General features: G+C 40.1%; 2 protein-coding genes across 3 annotated transcripts in view; both read left to right on the top strand.

Annotated features, from left to right (window-relative positions):
- The window catches only part of LOC118426514 (coiled-coil domain-containing protein 157-like), a 1,184,186-nt gene that overhangs the window by 688,494 nt on the left and 472,764 nt on the right, over window positions 1–22,928 (top strand). The window lies entirely within an intron of this gene.
- LOC118426525 (paxillin-like) lies at window positions 376–22,203 on the top strand. Its single transcript, XM_035835991.1, is given in 10 exon segments — window positions 376–457; window positions 5,622–5,791; window positions 10,783–10,872; window positions 13,351–13,552; window positions 16,466–16,631; window positions 17,277–17,505; window positions 18,188–18,409; window positions 19,036–19,209; window positions 19,638–19,868; window positions 20,427–22,203. Coding segments are annotated over 10 exon segments (1,851 nt in total). The 5' UTR covers window positions 376–390; the 3' UTR covers window positions 20,727–22,203.

Below are 22,928 nucleotides of genomic sequence, written 5' to 3'. Positions count from 1 at the left end.
GTGTACCTGCCAGTGGTTGTTGAAGCCCCACTGGGTATAGTTTACCTCACTTGGGTAGCTGCCCAAGCAAAACAGAAGGGTTGTCTCAGCTATTGACAGAAATAAATGACTCCACGCCAGTGAATGTTCAGGTATTGAGTCATATGGATTTTCCCATCCGAACGGCGCTGGTAGAGCCGTACCGCGTCCACTGACGGCTTCTCGCACCAGCTAGGAGTTTATCAAACACGGAGAGCCGAACTTTCCGGAAAGGAGGGCCGGTAGAGCCAGCGGTTTCCTGTTTCCACCCTGCCCCATTGTTTGTAGTGGATTTTTCCTGGGGCCGGGTGGGACACGCAAACCCTCAGGAAGTCAGGGAGAAGTCTGGGTAAAAAGCTAGACATCGGAGGAATGACTCAGAACAACATCATGGCCATGGAGGTAGAAGCTGGCTTCCAACAATGTGTGGAGAACTTCGGTAGGTTTCTTGTCTTTTCAAGACATGTTTCAAGGAATTGTTCATGTTTGTCAGCAGGACTTAGATTGAGTGGGAAGAAGTGTTCGACTTTCAAAGTAGGAACAGAGGTCCTTTTCGTTAAAGTTTTGATTGAACATTTTTCTGACATAGTTGAGATTCCCCTTGTATGTATGTCTGACGGAGGTAGACATGCGTTCTACTCAGATGCCCCTTACGTGAAGTTTGAATGTGTGATGTAAAGTGTACCGTTGTGATCTTCAAAGCGTGTCCACCTGTCAAATATGACAGTTACATTCCCCAACCATTAGGAAAATGCACCTGGTATGTGTGTCCTTACAAAGGACCTCCCGCCACTTGTTGTTTTGCCTGGGACAAATTTGGTGGGCACACTGGGTTTAATCGGAGACAAATATTTCGGGGCACCCCATGGTGGTGTCTTCACTCTGTGGTCAAGGGAGCTTTGACTCCTCCAGCATTTTTGCAAACAAAGTGGGTGCCAAATCTGTGGCACGTTTGTCACGCAAGTCTGGGGCTCTATCTAGTGAACAGGGTGCATACATCGGATTGGGGTGGGAGGGATAACTACATTACGTGTATACATGTACCTATATCTGGTCAAACCCAAGCACTATCATATCCTCTCATTTCCCCTCATGTACATGGTAGACAATTTTTGACAGGGATTTGAGTTATGGGTGTTGTCAGTGTGGTTTTGTGGGTTTTATGTACAGCATTACTCAAGAGAAGTATATGCTGTAGGCTTGTGTTATGAGTGGAACATGGTGCTTGAGTTTGGTCTAAATTTACAAATTAAACTGTTGTATTATAGGCAGTTGTGTATCTTCTGTCCCAAAAATTCACTGTACTTTCTTCTACTTGCAGTCATGCATGTATTTTTCTACTTCAAGGAATGGGATACAATGTAAACGATTGTTTGAATGGGCAAGAACATGTATTGGTTCCGGTCTATTTCCATGACATATTGTTCTTTCCTATCTCTAACATAATTGGAATGTACCTGCTATCACTAGCTGGTATCTGTATACATAATACATAATACTTTTCCTATAAAAAAAAAAAAGATAGTAATGGTATGTCTTGTCTTCATATCAAGAAATAATAGTGCCACCTTTACTAAAGTTTTAGATACTTGAACTGACTTGAACAGGGTTAGAGGTTTGGTCAAATTTTTCAAAGAATTACTTTCCTTTGAAACAAAAGGTTTAATATTTTATACTCTTGACTAATGTGCTTGTGTATTTTCTTGCATACGTAATTGTCAGGTTAATATTGTGTTTGTGTGGTCTCTAAATCAGAGAAGTGACTGTTCCAACATGAATTGCAAGAATAGCAATTTATTGTGTAAGACAGTAGACAATATTTGATAGTTCAAGAATCAAGGACTACCATATATAGTAAGTCTTATTCTATACACCAATTTTGTACTTTGTGTAATAGTTGTTGCCATACATTGTACCATGTACAAATGTCGTGCAATAAAGTTCTTCTATATAGTGCTGTATCAAAGGGAGGGTCTGGGAGGGGGTTTCAACAAGTTAAATCTTCAGGCAAACTTTTTTTGTTGTGTGAGAATTCTGATTTCAAGAACTCTTGAATGATAATGTAGTGTGCTAAGTCGTAAAAATGAACATGCGCCCAAGGTAGCATTGAAATTTTCTTCACATTTTGAACCCTGTATCCCCTGAAAGACCCTCTGGCACAGGATTGCGAGGTTTTGGCTCGGATGTGTCACATGTGACGTAGCTCGCAGGTTAGAGAAAACAGGTTTCCTGTTGTTCTTATATGGTCAGGTCTGCACCAGGGGAAGACCTGGGTACTAACATGTCACAGCCAGAGAATTCCTCTCACAGGAAAGACATTTCAAGAATTTTCTCAACTTCCAACAATTACTCAACTTTCTCCTTCCTAGTTTTACTAGGATATAGTTTATGTCAAAAAAGTTCAAAGTACATTTAGTAGTATTACAGTGATGCATTCATAATCATAATGCCTTATGTTCATAACTTTATTTTCAGTGTCTGTCATACCTGTACAATGAGTTTCTTCTTACTAGCATAGTTTGAATCAAAAATTTCATACTTCTTCCATTTACAAGTAGCAGTATTACAGTTACATTACCTAATAATATGCACAGTAATTTACTGTATTTTCATATAGTCAAACTTCTATAACATGATACAGGTGGAATGTACTTGCTCTCTTAAGGATTAAAAAGTGAAAGTACTTAAGAGGGATTTAAGAAATGTAATGATACTTGTCGGGCAAGTTTCTTCATTTACTCTCATAAATCTTACTTATTGACAGGAAGAAAACTGTTACACTTTGTAGGTTTAAATCTATAACTACATGGTTACATAATTCATTCATTTATTTCAATTGATCAGGTTTATAGTGATAATATCTTTCATTAAAACATAGACTTTGAATGTCTATACTTCAATATTTGGTGGTGCCTTTTGATATAACGGGTTGGGGTTTTGTGCGCGTGAAAAACTTGCGCGTGAATACTTGCGCGTGAAAAATCTGCGCGTGAAAATATGCAAATTAGCTGATTCCCAAGGGATTCAAAACGTTTTTGCAGTTTCATACTTAAATGCTCAAACAAGATGGCACAAAATGGAATCAAGTATGGTATTGTTGCATTCTAGAGTACAGAGTCTTGATCTGAGTGCTTTTCAAGTGATTTTTAAATGTTAAGTTTCCACGCGCAAAAAAGTTTTAAATTTGCGCGTGAAACAATCTGCTTCAAAAAAGATGAAATTAAGCTTCTATAATGGAGAAAAGCCTCAAATTGTTACATCATACAATATAAAACATAGTATGTGTCATTTTTCCATGTATTTCTGTTAAATTTACTTGATTTTGAAATGTTCAAAATATGCAAATCAACCTATTCCAAGGGATCTAAAAATCAGGTTTTCTTTAAACCAAGTATTCAGGTAACAGATGGGAAATTATATATTAGGTTCACATTTTTATGCCTTGCTACACATTTTCTGACATATTTCAGGAACTTTATTTTTTCACGCGCAGATTTTTCACGCGCACGCGCAAATTCTCCACGCGCAGAAAACCCGTTCCCGATATAACAGCAGGCACACAAACGGTGGGTGCAGATATTGATTTCCAAGTAAAACGCTTCTGCAAAGGAAGACAGTTAGACTGCCAGCGCTCTGACATGATTCACTGTCCTTACAGAAAGGGTGCTGTAAACTGTAGGACACCTGTGTATTTTAGCTTCAGAAATTACATTGTGTATTTATGCCCTTTCCTGCGAAGAGTCCCCGAGGGGTCAGCCAGTGTTGATATGTCTTTTGTCAGAAGCGAGGTGAAACAGTAACAGAACACAATGATTAATGGAACCAAGAAAGACTATGAAAGAAGCCAACTGTTCGGTGTTGGGCACAGGTTATTTGTGTGGGCGGCCATGTTTGTGTGACCTTGACAAACAGGAAGGAGTTCATCCATGTTTTCATGCTGGATTTCAGAAGTATTTCCCAGTTATTTTTGGACAGACTTGAGGCCGAATTCCTGGCATAAGGTCAGATATAAAGCTGGGAATTCTTGTCATGTTCTGTCCGTGTGGGGGAATCCTTTAGTTGATGATGAACTGATTATTGGTAACCAGGCAACAAGGGATATACAGTGTCCCTGGTTTAGACAAGATGTGTCAGTTTTTGTGACAACAATTTCTTAATCTTATCAAGTCTATTAGGGTTGGTAGGGAAAAATAGGTGTGGCAAGTTGCAAACATAGATTTGGTGAAGAATTATTAGATACTGTTGGTATTTGAAGTTATCCAGGACTGGTAGCAGACTATTACGAAGCAGGGCATTTTAGCAGAACTTTGTAAGGAGATAGAATGCCCTCTTTCTACTGTCAGGTTATGGTGATTTGTGAGTGAGTGAGTGAGTGAGTGAGTGAGTGAGTGAGTGAGTGAGTGAGTGAGTGAGTGAATGAGTCAATGAATGAAAGCAATTTCATTGACAAGGTTGATCTACAAAATAGATTTTATCACTGTCAGAATCTGAATGCATTAGAACTTAGAAATAGCCTGTTCTGCATATTTCTCTACTTTCTCCATTTCCAAGCACTTAGTATTAAGTTAACTTTGTGTAAGTGTTGTTTTCCTCTTTGAAACTTTATGTCAAAAAATATACCATTGTCAAGTACAGTGTGGTGTTATGTTGCAATTTCTTGCTTGCAATGAGAGACAATCTAAATGTATATGATTATGTAACTATGTGATTATGATTAATAATAAGTTTCATTCCTTGGTTCTCAGATCAATTTAAATTTCAAAGAGAAAATTATGTTAACGATTGTTGCACATTTCTTTTTGTAGTTGTCATCTGAGCCATAGTCACCAATATACAGATATCTCACACACTGGTGAGGTATAGACTTGTTTATTTGGTGGCTGGGAACCAAGGAAAGCTTTGGGTGTGGTGCAAGTGGAACATTTCCGAGCTTCTAAATTTTAGGCAGATATACAATCATGGTAGACCTATGTTGTACCATCAGTTACATACAATGTATACAAAAGATAACCAGATCTCTAATTTGGTCAGAATCAAGTTGTAATGTTTGTTTTCAGCTTACAATTTAAGTTACATCAGACAAGGGTCTGAAGATCTTGGACTGTCTTCAAGACGCATCCCCTCCGACCCAGGACGGAAATTTGCGTGTTAAAACTGGCAAAAACTTTACTCCTTCCATCCCAAATTATCTGAACTTCATGACAGAAGACAGATGAAAAATTTTGGATAGCTTGAAATGACAAATTAAATGAAAGTTAACAACATGGGCTTCCAAACACTGAGTAGGCCTAACTTTGTAGAGCTGGACTTTACTTTAAAAAGTTTTAGATTGATGTATGTTTAGATGCCAGAGCTTGCTTTGAATATCTTGAATGTGATGCCAACCATAATACTGTAAATGTATTTAAGTTTGCGGGGATTTAATTTCGCGGTAGCGAGAAAAAGGACTTTTCGTGGTGGTTTGATGGATAAATGTTCGCGGTGGTTTTAAGTTTGCGGTGAAGCGGCCACCGCGAAGACCGCGAACATTAAACCACCGCGAAATTCTCTGCATTTACAGTAGTCTTGTTACCCATCTGATGACACGTGTGATCTCCCCACAGATGCACTGTTAGCTGACCTTGAGCAGACCATTCCAAAAAGGCCACCTTACCCCCGGGAAGGGCTCGACCACGACCCGGCGCCACCGGTACCACCCCCACCCGCACCAGGAGCGATCAACGGCACAGCTGATACCGGAGCCGACTTTCCACCGCCACCGTCCGAACAACAGGTATAGGTGGAATCCTCTCGACTTTCTCAGTAGAGTTTATATATGCAGCAAGAAACTCAGGGCTTGATGTGCCGTATTTTTTGCGATATGTGATAGTAGCAAAACTGCGTCATTGTAGCAAGTTGTTTTCTGCAATTTGAAAATCTTTTTGCCATGTTGTAGGTGTGTATTTCGAGCCTTGAAGATACATGTATTTCTGTTGTCTTCTGTGATAAGTCTTTTTTTTCAGCAATATAAATCCAAACCCCGTCCTATCTTCCCCTGTCTATGTACAAGCTGGATGCTTCACATTTTCTTGTCAAGATGTCACTGTGACTTGTCTTTTTGAAGAAACAAAAAACTTAGGTAACAAATTAACGAGTAGCAAGTATAGCCATCAACCCAGAGCATTGCTTGGTTACCAAGTTTAACACCAACAAATGCTCGCTCGAGTTGGTAATAGCTTCCCATGTGCTGTAACTGTTAGAAAAAGTTTTATTAAAAGTGGAAGTTTGGCTGTAATACCTAGGTTAACCACCAAGGGACCCAAAGTCTAATCATTTCTTTGATAGGAGATAAAAGACCTAACCATAGAACCAAATTTTATGACAAATTGAATACATCCATTATATAGCTTCTTGATACTGATAGCTAGCTATATACAACAACATATGAATGCTACCAAAACATAACTTTGGTAAAAGTAATTAATTTGTTGAATTGAAGTCTCAAAAGAAAAGTGACCTGTTGCATTAACCTCTAACATTTCCTTGCACTTGCCATTATAGAGACTCAGCAGAGATGTGCTAATATATTGTCTGACTGCTGTTTGACACTTAGTCTATTGAAAAACTTGGGCTGCCTTCCCAGAATAGTTCGGAAGAAAGGGGCCGTCTTGTGATTAATGTGCCCTCCTAACATCGCATGTCACTGATGTATGACTGTCCTCTCCGCCTCAATGCCAGACCCGCCAAGCTAGAAATTGAACACCAAATCCTCGCACCCTACTGGTACAAAAATCAATGCTTACTTCAGCACTTCTTCAGAAGAGAATTCACGCGGTCCCCTCTACGCTATCGACTCTAACGGCAGTACTGATGAGACAATTTGCCCCCGCAGCACTTCGATTAGCAGACAGGGGCAAACGCGGTCCCTTAATGACTGATTCGGTAGTAATAAGCAATTAATGTTAATGATATTGTGACAGAAGGCTGTGTTTGAGAGGGCTGGAGCATGTATAACAGCTTGACTCTTGTGGCGCCTGTGCTCACGGTAAATTGCTACTTATTAGACCAATCACCTCGTCGCCGGCAGTATCTCAAAGAACCCATGTATTAGATGTGAACTTGGGGGGTTTGACTGAGATTTGACTTTTACTGTTATTGGCCTTTTGGGTGGTTTATGAGATGTCTACAAATTCCAAGTTTCCTCGCTATGAATTATTAGAACAATCACCCCGTCGAAGGCAGTATCTCAAATAACCCATGTATTAGATGTGAACTTGGGGGCTTCACTGAGATTTGACTTTTACTGTTATTGGCCTTTTCGGTGGTTTATGAGATGGCTACAAATTCCAAGTTTCCTCGCTATGAATCATTGATGTTAAAAGACATATTCTGTCTGAACGAATAGCAGTCATCCATTCTGAGAGCAGTAGGGATAAAACCATATGGAATATTTCAGAGAAGAAGTTATGCATCTAACTGAACTCCTCCTCATATCTCAGTCTGACAATTATTAGATATCATAAGAAGTCTCTGTTACTGGTAGTTACATGCACAGTAATTCTGCCAATGTTAACTGCCACAAGTAAAAACTGTTTAACAGTAAAACTAGATAAGTTTGGGAATTAATCATTGCTAGCAGCCAGCCAGGGCAACTGACAGAAGATCTTGTTGCCAGACAAGTCATCAGCATTGTTGACAGTTACAGGCAATACTTCAGCATAAGTGTCAATGAATTGGGGTTTTCAAATGTTTAAACAGACCCATTCATTACCTGCATGTATGCAGGTATGGTTTTGATGCTGGTGGGAACTTTTCGGTAGCCGGGGATGTAGGGCGCTGTATCTCGTGAACGGATGGTGCGAGCACGACGATTTTTGGTACGTGGGTTGGGGGTGGTAGCCTAACACTCAGGTTTGATTTTGGGCCTCCTGGCGTTTGAACTTGACATTGCAGGTGGCATTTTTGGTGTTTTTGGGGCACTTTTGGCGCTGTGTGTCCGGAACGATACGCGCGATTGCGACGATTTTTGGTGCATGGGTGGGGGGTTGTTGCCTGTTGCCTAGGATTGACTTTGGGCTTTGTCGCGTTTGAACTTGACCCGGCAGGTCGAATTTTGTGTCCGGGAGGGGTGTTTCCGGAGTTATATCTTCTGAACGGCTGGTGTTGGCGCGATGATATTTGGCACATGTGTCGGCGGTGGCTGAATAATGCTCAATTTTGATTTTGGCGCCCTTGGTGCTTGAACTTGACATTTTAGGTTACCTTTTGTGCGGGCACGGGGCGTGCGCTGTATCTCCGGAACGCAAGGTGCCATTGTGTTGCCATTTGGTACGTGAGTTGTTTGTGGTGTCCTGGTAGTCAGGTTTGATTTTGGGCCTCCTAGTGCTTGAACTTGATACTGTATAGGTTGACCCTGTTTTAGTGTGGTTGGGGCATCCTCCCAATATCTGCTTGGTTTTAAAAACAGATTATGGTTGGGTGTAGAACCATCATCTGGCCTGGGCTACCTTCAATGTATCAGGTTACTTAGTGGCACTGACAGTTTGCCAGATGACGGGAGTGTGCCAGATTATATATCTGTTGGTCAGGTATAATTGGAGTTTGCTTATTACTCTTTGTGGTGTTTCTAGAGCTGTATAGTACTGAGTTTTAAGTTCCGGTACAAGTTCCTTTACCCTGTTGGCAATCATGGTTGAACTTGAACTTAAACAGAAGAAGATGCAATTTTCTAATGTGGAGGAGAACTGTATAGAGTGTGGGCATAAGAGAAAGGTATGTGTATGATTTGTCCTGTGTTTCTTTTTGTTTCTTTGGTAATGCCATTTCCATACTGTATACAGGTAATTTGTTGTTTTGGGCTAGTCATATTCGCTTGGTTTTTGGGCCTGCTTAATCTATGGTACAGGCAGGGTTAAGTGGTGGAGGCTTAGCTTTGTTCTGTTTTAAATTCAGTATCGTTTGTTGCATTTTGTCGCGGCAAATATATGATGAAATTCCCCTTCTAAGCAACTGCTCATTGGTTTGCGGGGATGTTTGCTGGGTGTTTGCTTTGACTACAACAGCTTCTGAACTTTTCAAAGCTTCCATTGCCAGCAGCTTGCCATCTATAAATGGGATTGACAAGGACATTTTTCATAGTAAATTATGCTGTTAAATTTGGCTTAGATACTACAGGAGATTTAGGTTTGGGTTGGATGGATTGAATGAAAATATCATACCACCCTGGGGACTAACTGTTGCTGCTGCATGGGGGCTACCACTATTCATGTTGTCTAATGTCTATGGAACTACAGATAAAAGTATCATTGGTCAAATTATGCGAGTAACATTCCGATGTCAAGTGAATAACACCCCAGAAATAAATCTTTAATGAATATCATTGGAAGAACACAAACCAAGGAGACTTAGCAGCTGCATTAGGTCAGTACATTGAAATAGGAAGATATTAGTATATCATGTGACAGAGTAACTACATGTGCATGGGCCATCTGAGACAAAAAAAGGTAGCGTCTCAATAACTTCAAAGTACTGTGGTTGGTTACATACTTAAGAAATCCAAAATAAGTAATGTTCATCCATGTCCAAACTTACAAATTCAGAAAATGGAATTTCAGAGTCAGACTTTTGCATGGTGCACAACCAACACGGTAAAAAGCTCATTTTTCCAACCACGTACCACAGACAAAAAGGCAAAAATACACAATAGGTCTACAGAAACCCAATACATTTCATGCAGGCCTGAGGTCTACGAACTCTTGTTTTTATTAAGTTTTTATTATAACTTTCTGCTTGCCTTGTGGATGTGTTCTACGGTGACGGTGACTTCTACCCCTTGTTTCCCTTACTAACTTGGTATACCATTTGTATTATACAAAGTAGATGTATAGAAATATATTTACTGCATCACTAGTGTTGTATCTCTTTGCACAAGTAGTAGTATCCTATATTTTCATGTGACATATGGCTTTTCTTGTTGTTGAACTGCTAATGATGATTTCTGTTTTCTCAAGATATGCTAGTCTTGTACTTGTAGACTTGGTTTGTGATCCTGACTTCTTTCATGTACTTGTAAGCCTTGTCACTTGCGTTATATTCATTAGAAAAAACAGGTTAGAAAAAACTTCAGGACAAAATTTAGCTGTCTTGTAATGGAAAAGACCGTGGTAGAGCCTCATTTATAACCTCCTTCGCAGCCTTCCACAAACTCTGGCTGTTATTGTTTGGACAGTGCAGACTCCCAATTTTCAATGTGTGGACCAGGTTTTTATGTTATGAAGGTCGTGTCAGTGCCTGTTAGAAGCGCTCGCCACTCCCCCAACAGTAAAGGTGGTATCTCACTGCACTTGAGGCATCCCTGTGGCACTGTGGGGTTTGTAGATGAAGCAACAAATGTCAGAGATAAAGAACAAATTTTCTTACATTTTGTGTAATTATCTGCTAAGTCATACTTTAATGTATTTTGCCATATCTAAATTATAAAGAAATTGGCGAAAATGGCAAAACAGTGCCGCAGTGAACGAACCCTGCAGTGCCCCGCCGGTGCCCCAAGTGCAGTGAGAGTCCACCTTAATCGCCAGCACTGTTGGCAGGCCACAAAGGAGGCTGGCTTATGGTCAATTCTACCATAACCTTAAAAATCACATGATGAAAAAGTTCCTGAAAAGAAAGAAACGTGGTTCGTGTGTGACAGTGGCTTCAGGTGCGCTACACTTGTAGATCTCTCACCTATAGATGGTGTGTGCAGCATATGACTTTGTTTTCACCTGGGTTTCCTCCCTCCCACAGTTAGCAGACTCCCTGCATGAAGGCCAGTTTGCACATGTTAGCCACTCGCATGCCTCCTCCCCACACAACCCAGGGCCTGCCTCCTCACCAGTGAGATCAGCTTCTTCTTTCTTTCTTTCTTTCAAACAGGGGCTGTATCTTTACCAATCCCATAAGGTCTCCTGATACTGTAAATGTGGAAATGTTTGCGGTGATTTAATTCTATGTTAGGGGGAAGTTTCTAAGTGTTCACAATGCCTGATGTTCACGGTAAGTAGGCAAGCGGAAGACGGCAATATTTTCCTGGTAAGTTCACCGCAAAGTTGCGAACGTAAAACCACTGCAAACATTTCCTCATTTACAGTATTTCCTAATACTGTAAATGCATTTAAGTTCAGGAGGATTTAATTTCGCGGTAGCGGGAAAAAGGACTTTTCGTGGTGGTTTTAATTTCGCGGTAACACCATAGACTGCAGTCTAATACCATAATAGAAAAATATTCGCGGTGGATTTAAGTTCGCGGTTAAGTGGTCGCCGCGAAAACCACGAACATTAATCCACCGCGAACATTTCTGCATTTACAGTAATAAAATTCCTGATACAGTATTTTGGAGTGGGATTGGTTTAGATACAACTTCTGTTTTTTTATCCTTATTCCTTTCTTTCTCTTTAATCAATTTGTCTATTCATCATTAAATTATACTTTCTTAGTTAACATCATTGAATAACGTGTAACAACAGTTAACTATGTTACTTTTAGAACATTGGATATTGAATATATGTAAGAGTAAGACTAGATTTTAATAGTCTGAATTGTTTTATGTAATTATTTTTCCCCCTCTAATTTGTGAATATCAGTCCCTGCAAAATCCTTGAGGAGAATCTTCGCAGAGATCCATGTTAAACAATATTATAAGATATATATACGGGATTCAGATAGCAACCAGCTTCAGTGTATCGCTCCATTGCATCTCTACCATCTAAAGTGCCTGACTGCCTCCACGATATTTGAAAAGGAAGCTCACACAAAGTGTATTGATTGAGGATTGGGTGATTGAAGTTGGACCGGTGCGGTATGATTGCCCAGAAGCAATGTTATCAGGGTGTAAATGAACCTTTAAGTACCAGCATCACACCTTTTCCACACCAGGTCAATATAGACCCACCAACAACTTATCAAACAGCCCACTGCACCTAGGCAATCTGGAGGGCCGTTTCTCAGGGCCGCATGCAAGGCAACGACCCATGGACAAATTTGCTTCGATATGAAAAAGAAAGGAGGACAAAAATGATTGCCCAGAATACCATTTTATGGTAGAGGCTTACGCTTTCATTTTTATTGCTGGGCTGATAAATCTTATGAAATGAAAGTTATGAAATCTTGGAAGACGTTTAGTAAATTGAGCTTGCTCAAGGTATGGAAATTGTAAAAAAAAAAAGACAGCCTTCAGTAATTTTCCCTTAGCATTAATTCTCATGAAATCCCCAAAAGGCAGCTAAAATGAGTGTGTCAAGAAGAGAGAAATAGTAAATCATATGAAATGAAATATGTGAAATCTTGGAAGACATGAGCAAATTGAGCTTGCTCAAGGTACAGAAACTGTGTGTGTGATCAGCATTCATACTCTGAAAATCCCCCAAAGGCATAAAAAATCAGTGTGTCAAGAAAAGCTTGACTTTTCCCATCTAGATCAATGATGACGTTTATGTCTCTCCCAGGGCCCTGTGTGCCAGAGTTACAACTTACAGCCCCGGGTATTTCAAACCATAGACAGTTAACTGTAAAAAAAAAAGCACAGCTAGAACAATGATAACTTTTACACGTACCTCTCTCCCAGGGCCCAGTGTAACAAAGTTATAATGTCCAGCCCCAGTTATTCAAACCAGAAACATTAACACATTAAAAAAAGCTCAGATGGCATGATGATGATTTTCCTGGTAAAACTGTTACCTCTGGCCTAGGGCCCTGTGTACCACAGTTATGACTTACAGCCCTGGCTATTTAAACCAGAAACATTTAATTGATAAAAGTACAGCCCATTAACCAGTAGTTAAAACCATTGTCTGATACTTTCCTAGGGCCCAGTGTACCAGAGTTATAACATATCATCAGTAGCCCTATTTCAAACCAGAAACATTAAAATGTAAAAAAAGCAGAGCCTGTTAACCAGTAGTTAAAACCATTGTCTGACACTTTCCCAGGACCCAGTGTACCAGAGTTATTTTTTATAACATATAGCCCTATTTCAAACCAGAAACATTAAAATGTAAAAAAGCACAGCCCGTTAACCAGTAGATAAAACCATTGTCTGACACTTTCCCAGGGCCAGAGTTATAAAGTGTGCCAGAGTTATAACGTCCAGCCCCAGTTATTCAAACCAGAAAACTCGGAGTCATTAAAAAAAAGCTCAGCTGGAATGATGATGATTTGACTGTTAAAACTGTTACATGTACCTCTCTCCCAGGGCCCTGTGTACCAGAGTTATAAGGATAACGTCCAGCCCCAGCTATTTCAAACCCTAAACAGTTAGCTGTAAAAAAAAAGCGTATCTAGAACAATGATGACCTTTACATGTACCTCTCTCCCAGGACCCAGTGTATCAGAGTTATAACGTCCAGCCCCAGCTCCAGTACCAACACGCCCCCCAGCAGTTCGCAGCCTCCAGTTATGCACCAAAGCCCTACCAGCCCAAGAAGATGAGCTCCTCCCTCAACAACAACCTCTCCGAACTGGACTCTCTCCTAGCCGACCTGAATGCAGCCCAGGGGTCAGGGGACCTCAACAGTTCAGGTAAGGCATTTCAAACATCTTTCTTACAAAAATTCTATGAGTATGGTGTTTGTTTTCTTTTATTCTATGGAAGAAATGCAGAGTGGAAGTTGTACGATGATTGAAAATTGAAAAACGTTAGAGAAAAATGGGCAGCAAGTTGCAAACAAGAAATACACAGCTACAGTGCCTACCTCCTAATCTCTTACATGTACCGTATATTCTCGAATAAAGTACGCACTTTTTTAACTTTTCAAAATTAAAAAGGTGCTACAAGTTGTTGCCAAAGTTGGGGTGCGTACTTTATTTGAGGTCACTGCACAGAGAAATGGTAAAAAAAGCCTAAAATAAAGCAAGGTGGAGCTACACTTCTAGTAATGTTTCAAAACATGCACATTGTTGTTGTCTTGTAGTTGTCTACACATGAAACAAAGAAATTGTCTAAACATGATTTACATAAGATTGGCATTTGCATACAATCCTTTTGAGTTAGTGACTTTGACTTGTACAACTGGTTTTTCCTGATTTCTTCTACCAGTTCTCAGTGATTTTTATAATTTGCAGTAGGCAATTCACAAGTTCATAGAGACAATGACAGTGTAAATGCAGGTTATTTCATGCAAAATAACCTGGGGAAAACATCATAAATTTGAATTTATCCAGTTAAAGGTCTGTTCAAAATTGGTGGAGAAGGGATGCGTACTTTATTTGAGTTTTTCCATTTTACCTTTCAGTTCCAAAGATCTGTCTAAGACTTGTCCAAAATCAGGGGTGCGTACTTTAATTGGGGTGCGTACTTTATTCGAGAATATACGGTAGATGCATCTTTTGTGAGGCTTTCTCACGGATTAGAGCACTGATCTTTTCTCAGCTAGTGCACATACACATTGTGAGGAAGCTTAGGCTTGGAGGCGAACTGTTAGTACTGACTTCCCACAAGTCCTTACATGTGAACTCGTTCTTGTTCAAAAAAGAAAACGACTTGTATACAAAGTCACGTATCTTCTCAACTTGAGTTAAGTGAGGACTTAGATGTTTCCTCAGTATTCGGTGTGAAGGCTATATTTAGTGCAGAAATGTAGGAAAACTCGAAACACGATGGTTCAAATTGCCTAGACGTTAGTCCGCATTTCCCATTTCTGCCATGCAGCTTGTAACTACAGCAGTCTGCTTCTCTGCTTTACGGTCTTCTCTTGTTCTGTGTCTCGCCCTTCCTTCCCTCTGGAAGACATCTATCGTAAGATAATCATTGCCTCCTCCTTATGCACTGCCACCTTCTTGGACCCAGCCTTTAAAGGGAGGGAAAGGCCGGCAGCGAAAGAAGGTACGGCTCTTTTGCGCGCCGTTATTCTTTCATAAGGCTTCTAGTTTTTCAGCGGTAGTTTCTATCTCTTTCTTTTCTTTCCTTTTTTACCCTGTCCCTTTCAAAACCTTACCTTTGGAACAAAAGAGCAAGTTATTTGAAACTCCAAAATTGTCCAGTTACTCATAGTCACCACACAGTTATTACAGTGAAACACGCAATCACATTATACAGGAGCAATGTCAAAGGTATGGGCCCTGTTATGCAAATCAACCCAAGTGTTTGGACATGTAGAAAGCATGGTCAAGAAAAGTACTTTTTAAAAGTACTCACCTTTGATCTTGAAACATGTATACTTCGAACCTTGATTCTCATTATTGCCATACTTCTACCAGGTTCAATTTACTGTTCTGCAATGGCTCATATTCACTGCAGTTCCTATGCCAGACATCTGCTTGGCTTGACTTACAAGTAACGTGTACAACCCTTATTCATCATGGTACACGTCTATTCTAAAATATAATGATCTGTTGGACCAGAGAATTGCAGATTTGAGACACATTTTGTTTGTTAGCTGTCACTTTGTACATGTATATTCATCTCTCCTCTTTTTATCTGTGAAACAGCCACAAGAGTCTTTATGTCATGTGCTTTCTCTTCTGAAAGTCACTGATGAGTGTCATTTCTAGGTATTAGTATAAGAACACATTACATTGATGTTTTGGGGAGCTTTTGACGTCTTCTATAAGGAAAGATGTGTACAACGCTAGACTTGTCATTCTATAATATATCGATATATCTTACTGTCAGTGACCCTTGTATAGACTTTGCTTTGTTTATGAATGTGATAACTTTGCACTTAATGTCATCTAGAAATTAAAGCCATGAATATTATTATGTTATTGTACATCTAGACCTGCATGGTTTTTTTTTTTTCACAAACAGCAAAGCAAGTATAAAGTTTACTCTAAATGTATCTGTGTATGTAATGATTTGGCACATACACTACCTGTCTTCCATACATGTATTTCTGATGTGTCGATCAATACATTATGCCAATGTGTATAATCTACACAATAGGTTTTGAACAGACTGTACTGATTATAGAAGAAATTGCTAAACATTACCTCCAACACTGTAATTACGATAGGGACTTACTCCTCTAAATTGTCGGTCAATCTTCGTCGATTTTGTTCACAGAATGACCCTTTCTATCTCCAGCAGTGATGTCAGGAAGACACCACTTTTGCAGGAGGGTGTCATAAGTACAAATGTATCAGAAAGTCTATGTCGCCCCCCGTCTCTGTTGAGTGTGGGTCGGTGAGCTGTAATGTGCAATGCCTACTTCACTCCTCGTGTGAAGAAATCCTGGGGCCGACATAGACTTTCTGATACTTATGACCCCCTCCTGCAAAAGTGGTGTCTTCCTGACGTCACTGCTGGAGTTAGAAAGGGTCATTCTGTGAACAAGGTCGACGGAGATTGATAAAAAATTTAGAGGGTAAGTCCTTATAGTTATTACAGTGTTGGAAGTAAAGTTTAGCAATTTCCTAGATATAATGTATTCTACCAACACAGATGAACTTTCATGCTAAGGCTGTACTGATGTTGTTTGTTCCTCTCCCCTTCAGCAGGGAGCTTACATGTGTCCACCTCCCCTCCCCACGACTCCCCAGCCAACAACAAGAAGATCCCTCCCCCCGTCAAGGCCAAGCCTAAGAAGGGCATCTCCGACATCAGGCCTGACGTAGACAGTCTGCTGGACGAGCTACAGAATGCAGTTCCCACTGGAGCAAAGTAAGTGTACAGTAAAAGAACGAAAATGTGTCATATTGTGTCAAATTGCAAAAGGCATTTGTAAAGTGGAACAAACCAGGTGCCAATTTTTTATATTTTTTTGATATTGATAAAACAATACACTTCGCAAATGGCACAAGATGGGTCAAAGCAGCAAACATTTGATCCTTTTATCTCAGAGTCTGCAAATCTTTTTGGTGACGCCCCAGGGGTGAGCCTAATATAATAGTGTGTGTCCGTTTGACAAGAATTCCCAAAATTTCGTACACGTGTGGAATTTTTCCCCGCATGCGTAGTAGTATCATTTGAGTATTCCTCAGGGAATTTGTTTTGATGAGGTTTTTATTGATTCTGTAACAACAGTACAATCCTTGACAAGGTCATCTTGTCTAATAACTGAGAATGTGACATTCTGGGCACAGCCTTTTTCTTGAGTTCATTTGGGCTTTATATGCATATGTGTCACATGTCAGTTTGACCACAAAGTACAATTTTCACAGATTTGTAAAGTTGCCGCAATAATCTAGCGCAATTTGGCACAGTCCAGTGAGATTATCCTCTTTATCCTTTGACAAGAGGTACATGTGGGAATAGTAGCTAGCATTAGCTAATAAAATAATGGCTGTCTTTGTCAAACTGTTTCAGTTCTCCTGGCCAGAGAGCGTCGCCATACAACGACCACCACGCACCCCAGCCACACCAGGCCGTGATTTCCCAGACTGCCCCGCAGCACGCCATGCCCTCCCCGGTCTCCTCGGGCGGCCAGTCGTCCCCGCGGCCCCGCACCGCGTCCTCCGCCACCAAGGAGCTGGACGACCTCATGGCCTCTCTGTCGGACTTCAGGATGCAGAGTACTCAAGTCACCCATGTACAGGTATAAACTACATGTAGCTTCTGTTTTAAGTCATACAATAAAAGTACATAAGAATGTTCAGACAGATCAAGTACAATAAGCTTGACGAGTTCGGTAGTTAGCACCATGTACATGGAGAGATGATGTAGAAGTACAGTTCAGTTCAGTTCAGTTCATGTACTTCTTCAATGATGTAGAAGTACACACTTTGTAAACTATTTAAAATTCAAAAGGTGCTACAAATGGGGGTGCGTAGTATTCCTTTATTTGAGTTTTTTGCAGGGAAGAATGGGAAAAGGACCTCAAATAGAGCAAGGTGATGAAACAGTTCTCAGAAGAATGTTTAACTACACATTGTTTTGGTATATAACGTTTCTACAGAGCTGTTGTCCAGACAAGTTCAAAATGTATTCAAGATCTATGGAGAAGGGAATACTTTATTTTTTGTTTCAGTGCCACAGATTTGTCTCAGACTTTGCATTTTAATTGCATACTTTAATAAAAAAATTATATACTACTAGTATAGTACAGTACTATTAGTAGTTAAAGGCTCAGGTACGTATAACACAGTGTTGTGCTTGTTTTGTGCACTTAAAGGTAGGCAAGTGTATCAGTAACCGAGGCAGGTACAAGAAACAAAAGGCAATTTTAGCATTCAGGAGAACATGGTCCGGAAGAATCTCATCTTGTTTTTTTCACCCAGCCTCAGCCCATGCCTGCCCCGCCCGCTGTGGTGGAGGATGCCTACGCCACGCCCAACAAGGCCAGGAGCCCCACCTCCCCCAGCCCCGCGGGGGAGCCCCTCCCCCGGGGCAGCCAGCTGGACACCATGCTGTCCAACCTGCAGTCTGACATGTCCAGACAGGGGGTGCAGACGGTACAGAAGGGCCAGTGTGCAGCCTGCAGCAAGCCTATTGTTGGCCAGGTGGGCTCTTTTACATGTCTTTGTGTCCTCCATTAAAAATGGAGGTATAGTTTTGGTTTCTGTATGTACGTTTATGTGTATTTCTCAGGATAGATTTTTATTATATTTGGTATGTGGGTTGGTGTTGTGGACACGAATGGTAAGGGCAAGTTTGGGCCCCCTGGTGGATAACCTTGGTACTGCATCTGATTGTTCTTCTTTTTTTAAATCTTCTGGCCTGAACATACTGTGGTCTTGATTTTTTGGTGACAGATAGCTTTTTATGTAAGAGAGGATTGGTAAGTTTCCACACCCACAACCCCATACCCAGCAGCTTGCCGTTACCTTTTTTTAACTTCTAAGTGCATCAAAAAGGATGTTCATTTAATTATACTTGATAAAACATAAGGTAATATTTGACAAAACATGTAAATGTGCCATTTTGCTTATTGCAAATTTTTTTCAAGTTTCCCAAAATTTCCAATGTCGGGCAACAAACTGTACGGAATTGGTACCTGTTTGCACCACTTTGCAAATGCCTGGCTCAATTTGGCACAGTCCAGAGAGATACATGTATCCTATAAGGAATACCTTGTATCATATGCACAGTTTGTGTACTAATCTCAGCACCTATTTTGTTCCCACAGATTGTAACTGCCCTGGGAAGGACATGGCATCCAGAACACTTCACCTGCAAGAACTGTAACGGGGAGTTGGGCACCAAGAACTTCTTCGAGAGAGATGGGACTCCCTTCTGCGAGGAGTGTTACCACAACCTGTTCTCCCCCAGATGTGGCTACTGTAATGGGCCCATCCTAGATGTAAGTGTCCTGGACTGTTCCGTTAGAAGAAGTTGTGTCTTAATGGCACACCCTTATTTTGACATTGGGCAGAAAGTTTTCTTGCTGTTTTGATAGCATGACTACTATACTGTACAGGTAGGGGTTGTTTGTTAGCTCTTATTTTTAACATAGTCGAGGCATCTCCTAGAACACGGGACCCCCATTTTGTGTCCCTTTCCAAAAGATGTGTTCAGCCCCAACCGAGATGTCCCAATCCAGGGTTTGACCCAGGGTTTCCTTAGTCACTCATTGGAGGCAAAAGGTTAACTGTGAGGCTGCTACCAGTTGAGCTACAGAGACATTCCTCCAACATGATGAGTGAAAATTGAACTTTCAGAATCAAGATTAATGCGAGAATCATAAACAAGTTTGAGAATCATGCCTCCCTTTTCTCTTTTCCTCCATAGAAATGCGTGACAGCGCTGGAGAACACCTGGCATCCCGAACATTTCTTCTGTAACCAGTGCGGCCGCCCCTTCGGACAGGAGGGCTTCCACGAGAAGGACGGGAAGGCGTACTGTTACGAGGACTACTTCGACATGTTCGCGCCCAAGTGCGGGGGCTGTAACAAGGCCATCGTGGATAACTACATCTCGGCTCTGAACGGCCACTGGCATCCAGGCTGCTTTGTGTGCAGGGTGAGCATTCTTACACCTTTTTTTACTGCCTTACCTTCCTCTTAGGTCCTCCTGTGCCGTAAGGCACATTTGGCAAGTTTCCATTGACACTAGGATTCCAGCCCACTCCCATGGGATCCCAGCTCTTTTCAGATCATCTCTAAATATTCTCCGCCATGGAGAACATTTAGAGAAACTATCAATTTCTTACTCTCTATTTCCTTGTCATCTTTTGTTTTGCTTGCGAGGCTTATCAAGTTATTTTGATGAAAGTTTTTAAAATTGTAAAACTGATGATAATCTCAAGAAAATCTCCATGTTATATAACAATATCAAAAAAGTTAAATGTGTGAATTTTTTTTGTTACAAGCCATTTAGAATACACATGTCTTCATGAATGAGTTATGATATGAAGTGTTTGAGAATCTGCTTCTTCAAAACTACCACTTGTAAAGTGTTGGCTTCGTTTTTCCTGTACTTTGGCTCAGGCCAAACCCAGTGTTTAGAAAAGTTGTGTACTAGCCACTTTTCTGTACGAAATTCCCAGACTAAAACATTTCAATTTTTTCTCTGGATCAGGAATGCCTGCAACCCTTCCATGGAGGCAGTTTCTTCGACCATGACGGACAGCCATACTGCGAAATCCACTACCACGCCAAGCGGGGCTCGCTCTGCTCGGGATGCCAGAAGCCGATCACCGGACGCTGTATCACCGCCATGTCCAAAAAGTTCCACCCCGAACACTTTGTCTGCGCCTTCTGCTTGAAACAGTTGAACAAAGGAACATTTAAAGAACAGAACGATAAACCATATTGTCATCCCTGCTTTGTAAAACTGTTCGGTTAGACTAATGTTGGACGGTACGACAGGGTGTTGTGAAAACGAAGATGGTTAGATAGTATCTACTGACTTAGAATATAGTCTGAAACAGTAACCAATCAGACTGCTGCTTATTGCAAATTGAGCCCTATGTAACCAGTGATTGGCTACTTAATATCCAATCAGCAAAGAGGAAACTTTGTTACTATCCAGCCAATGAGAGAGATTATTTTCAAACATGTATATTTTAGGTACAATTTTGCTTGATTCAAAGAATGGAATTCTGCTTGAAATCTAATTTTTGTTTAGGCCAACAATTACCATTGATTATGACTTTTTCAATCCAAATGTGGTATGAATTTTGACAGACATTGAATTTAGAATGATAAAAGGACATGTTTAGAAACATATAGAGAGGATTGAATAACAAAAAGAAAAAAAAGATACACACAAATTTTTATAAGGATGGGTTGAACCATGCAGTTCTAGTAGGGGGGTCACCACAAAAGATTGACAGGGTGTCTTTTTTCCTGTCTCTTTGTAATTATTAACTAAAGGTGAAGTAGTCTTGGAACAATCTAACTCTTCTTTAGGGGGGTGTGGTGACACTGGGGACTAGTCTCTGACTTGAGGACATATGCCTTCCAAATGTAAATGCTTTTTGTTTGGATAGTTCTGGAGTAGTCTTTGACAAAAATCTCTGTACTCCAAAAGAAGACCAGATCTTTATATTCCTATAAAGCTAGCTGATGCTGACCAATAATTTTGCAGTTGTTTCTGTAATAAACTGAAATGTAGTTTATGGTTTAAGTTGCACATGGGCATTATGATTTATTATGGGCAACATGTTAAAAGTTGAAGGAAACTGTCAATTCTTTGCATTTTGACAGGGTCCTTCGAATTTGACATATTACATGTATTACCCACCATGTATCACTCTGCACATGTGCATTTCAAACTGTGCGCTAGCTTATTGCAGGAAACCATTTACATTTGATTCACCTTTGAAGCTGCATTCTTGTCTCAACACACAAATTAACCTTATAGTAAGATATACCTGTATAACTGCCTGCTTTATAAGAGATATTACGGATAAGAATTAAAGAATGACTTCCTACATGTACTGTACCACAGAGTATTCAGAATAAAATTGAGACAAAAGATACCGTAGAGCCACTTTGACTTATTGAATGTTCATAGCATCTTATTCATTTATTCCTACAGTTATACTTTAGCCAATGTTTCATATATGTATGGCCACTACAATTTCTAAGATGAATGCTTCTTACGATACTGTACTTATCCACATATCAGGTCTATTATAATTGCTACAAACTGTATTACCGTAGTTGGCTGTCAGTAATTGTGTATTTATAAGCTTTGACCGTATGCTTCTTAATGAGAATCACGCAAGTATTACACCATATTTCTAAGTATAATGATAAATCTATAGGAGAAATGTGTAAAAGGTTGCATTATATATTATGTATGTATCATTTGGTTGCTTGGTTTGTTGGCTATTTATGTTGTATAAAAATCTTTTTCCCCCCAATATAGTTTATTGTGAATAATTCCAACTAAGTGTTGTAGGGTTATAGCATTTAGTTGCATGTTTGTTTGTGTCCATGTGTGTACGGCGAGTCAGGAGGTACAAAGGAACAGCCATATTAAGACCAGTTAGGCTATACCAATTTAATTTCTTCTTTCTTGGATTAAAAAGATAAAGTTAAAACTCTAAAAGCGACACTAAAACATTGACCTAAAAGATTGCACTATAGTACGCAAAGTTTCAGGGAAGGACTACGTCAAATACCAATAAGTATTCCTTCCAGCCAGTTTTCATTGTGGCTTTATATTCATTTTGTAATGTCTGATAATGACAACCTAGGAAAGAAATTTGTGTAGCCCTACTTTTGTCAAAGTAGCATCAGTGTTACGCTTTGTAGCTGAGGTATGATTGGGATAAGATTTTGCATACAGTTAGTCAACATAACACTATTTGTTAGCAAGGCATTAATTATCTCAATGTTATTCTAATGTGGTGATGTACATGCGTAAGAGATACAGTCGTGAGTGTATGAAACGTGATATCTTACAGTCATGTTGGACAACAGAAAGAACGTATTAGACACAGTACTGGAACTGGTATGCCACCATTTCCATATCTTCAGAATGACAAATTTTGTTGTTACTACATGGGTGTATTACTGACTTTTCCTTTGGCATGTTGTTTTGAATGGCTGTTTCAATCTTAACAAAAAG

This window comes from Branchiostoma floridae, chromosome 11 (genome assembly GCF_000003815.2).
Source record: "Branchiostoma floridae strain S238N-H82 chromosome 11, Bfl_VNyyK, whole genome shotgun sequence".
NCBI classification, from domain to species: Eukaryota; Metazoa; Chordata; class Leptocardii; order Amphioxiformes; family Branchiostomatidae; genus Branchiostoma; species Branchiostoma floridae.
The sequence above is the reverse complement of the archived record's forward strand: the minus strand, read 5'-3'. Positions and strand labels throughout refer to the sequence as shown.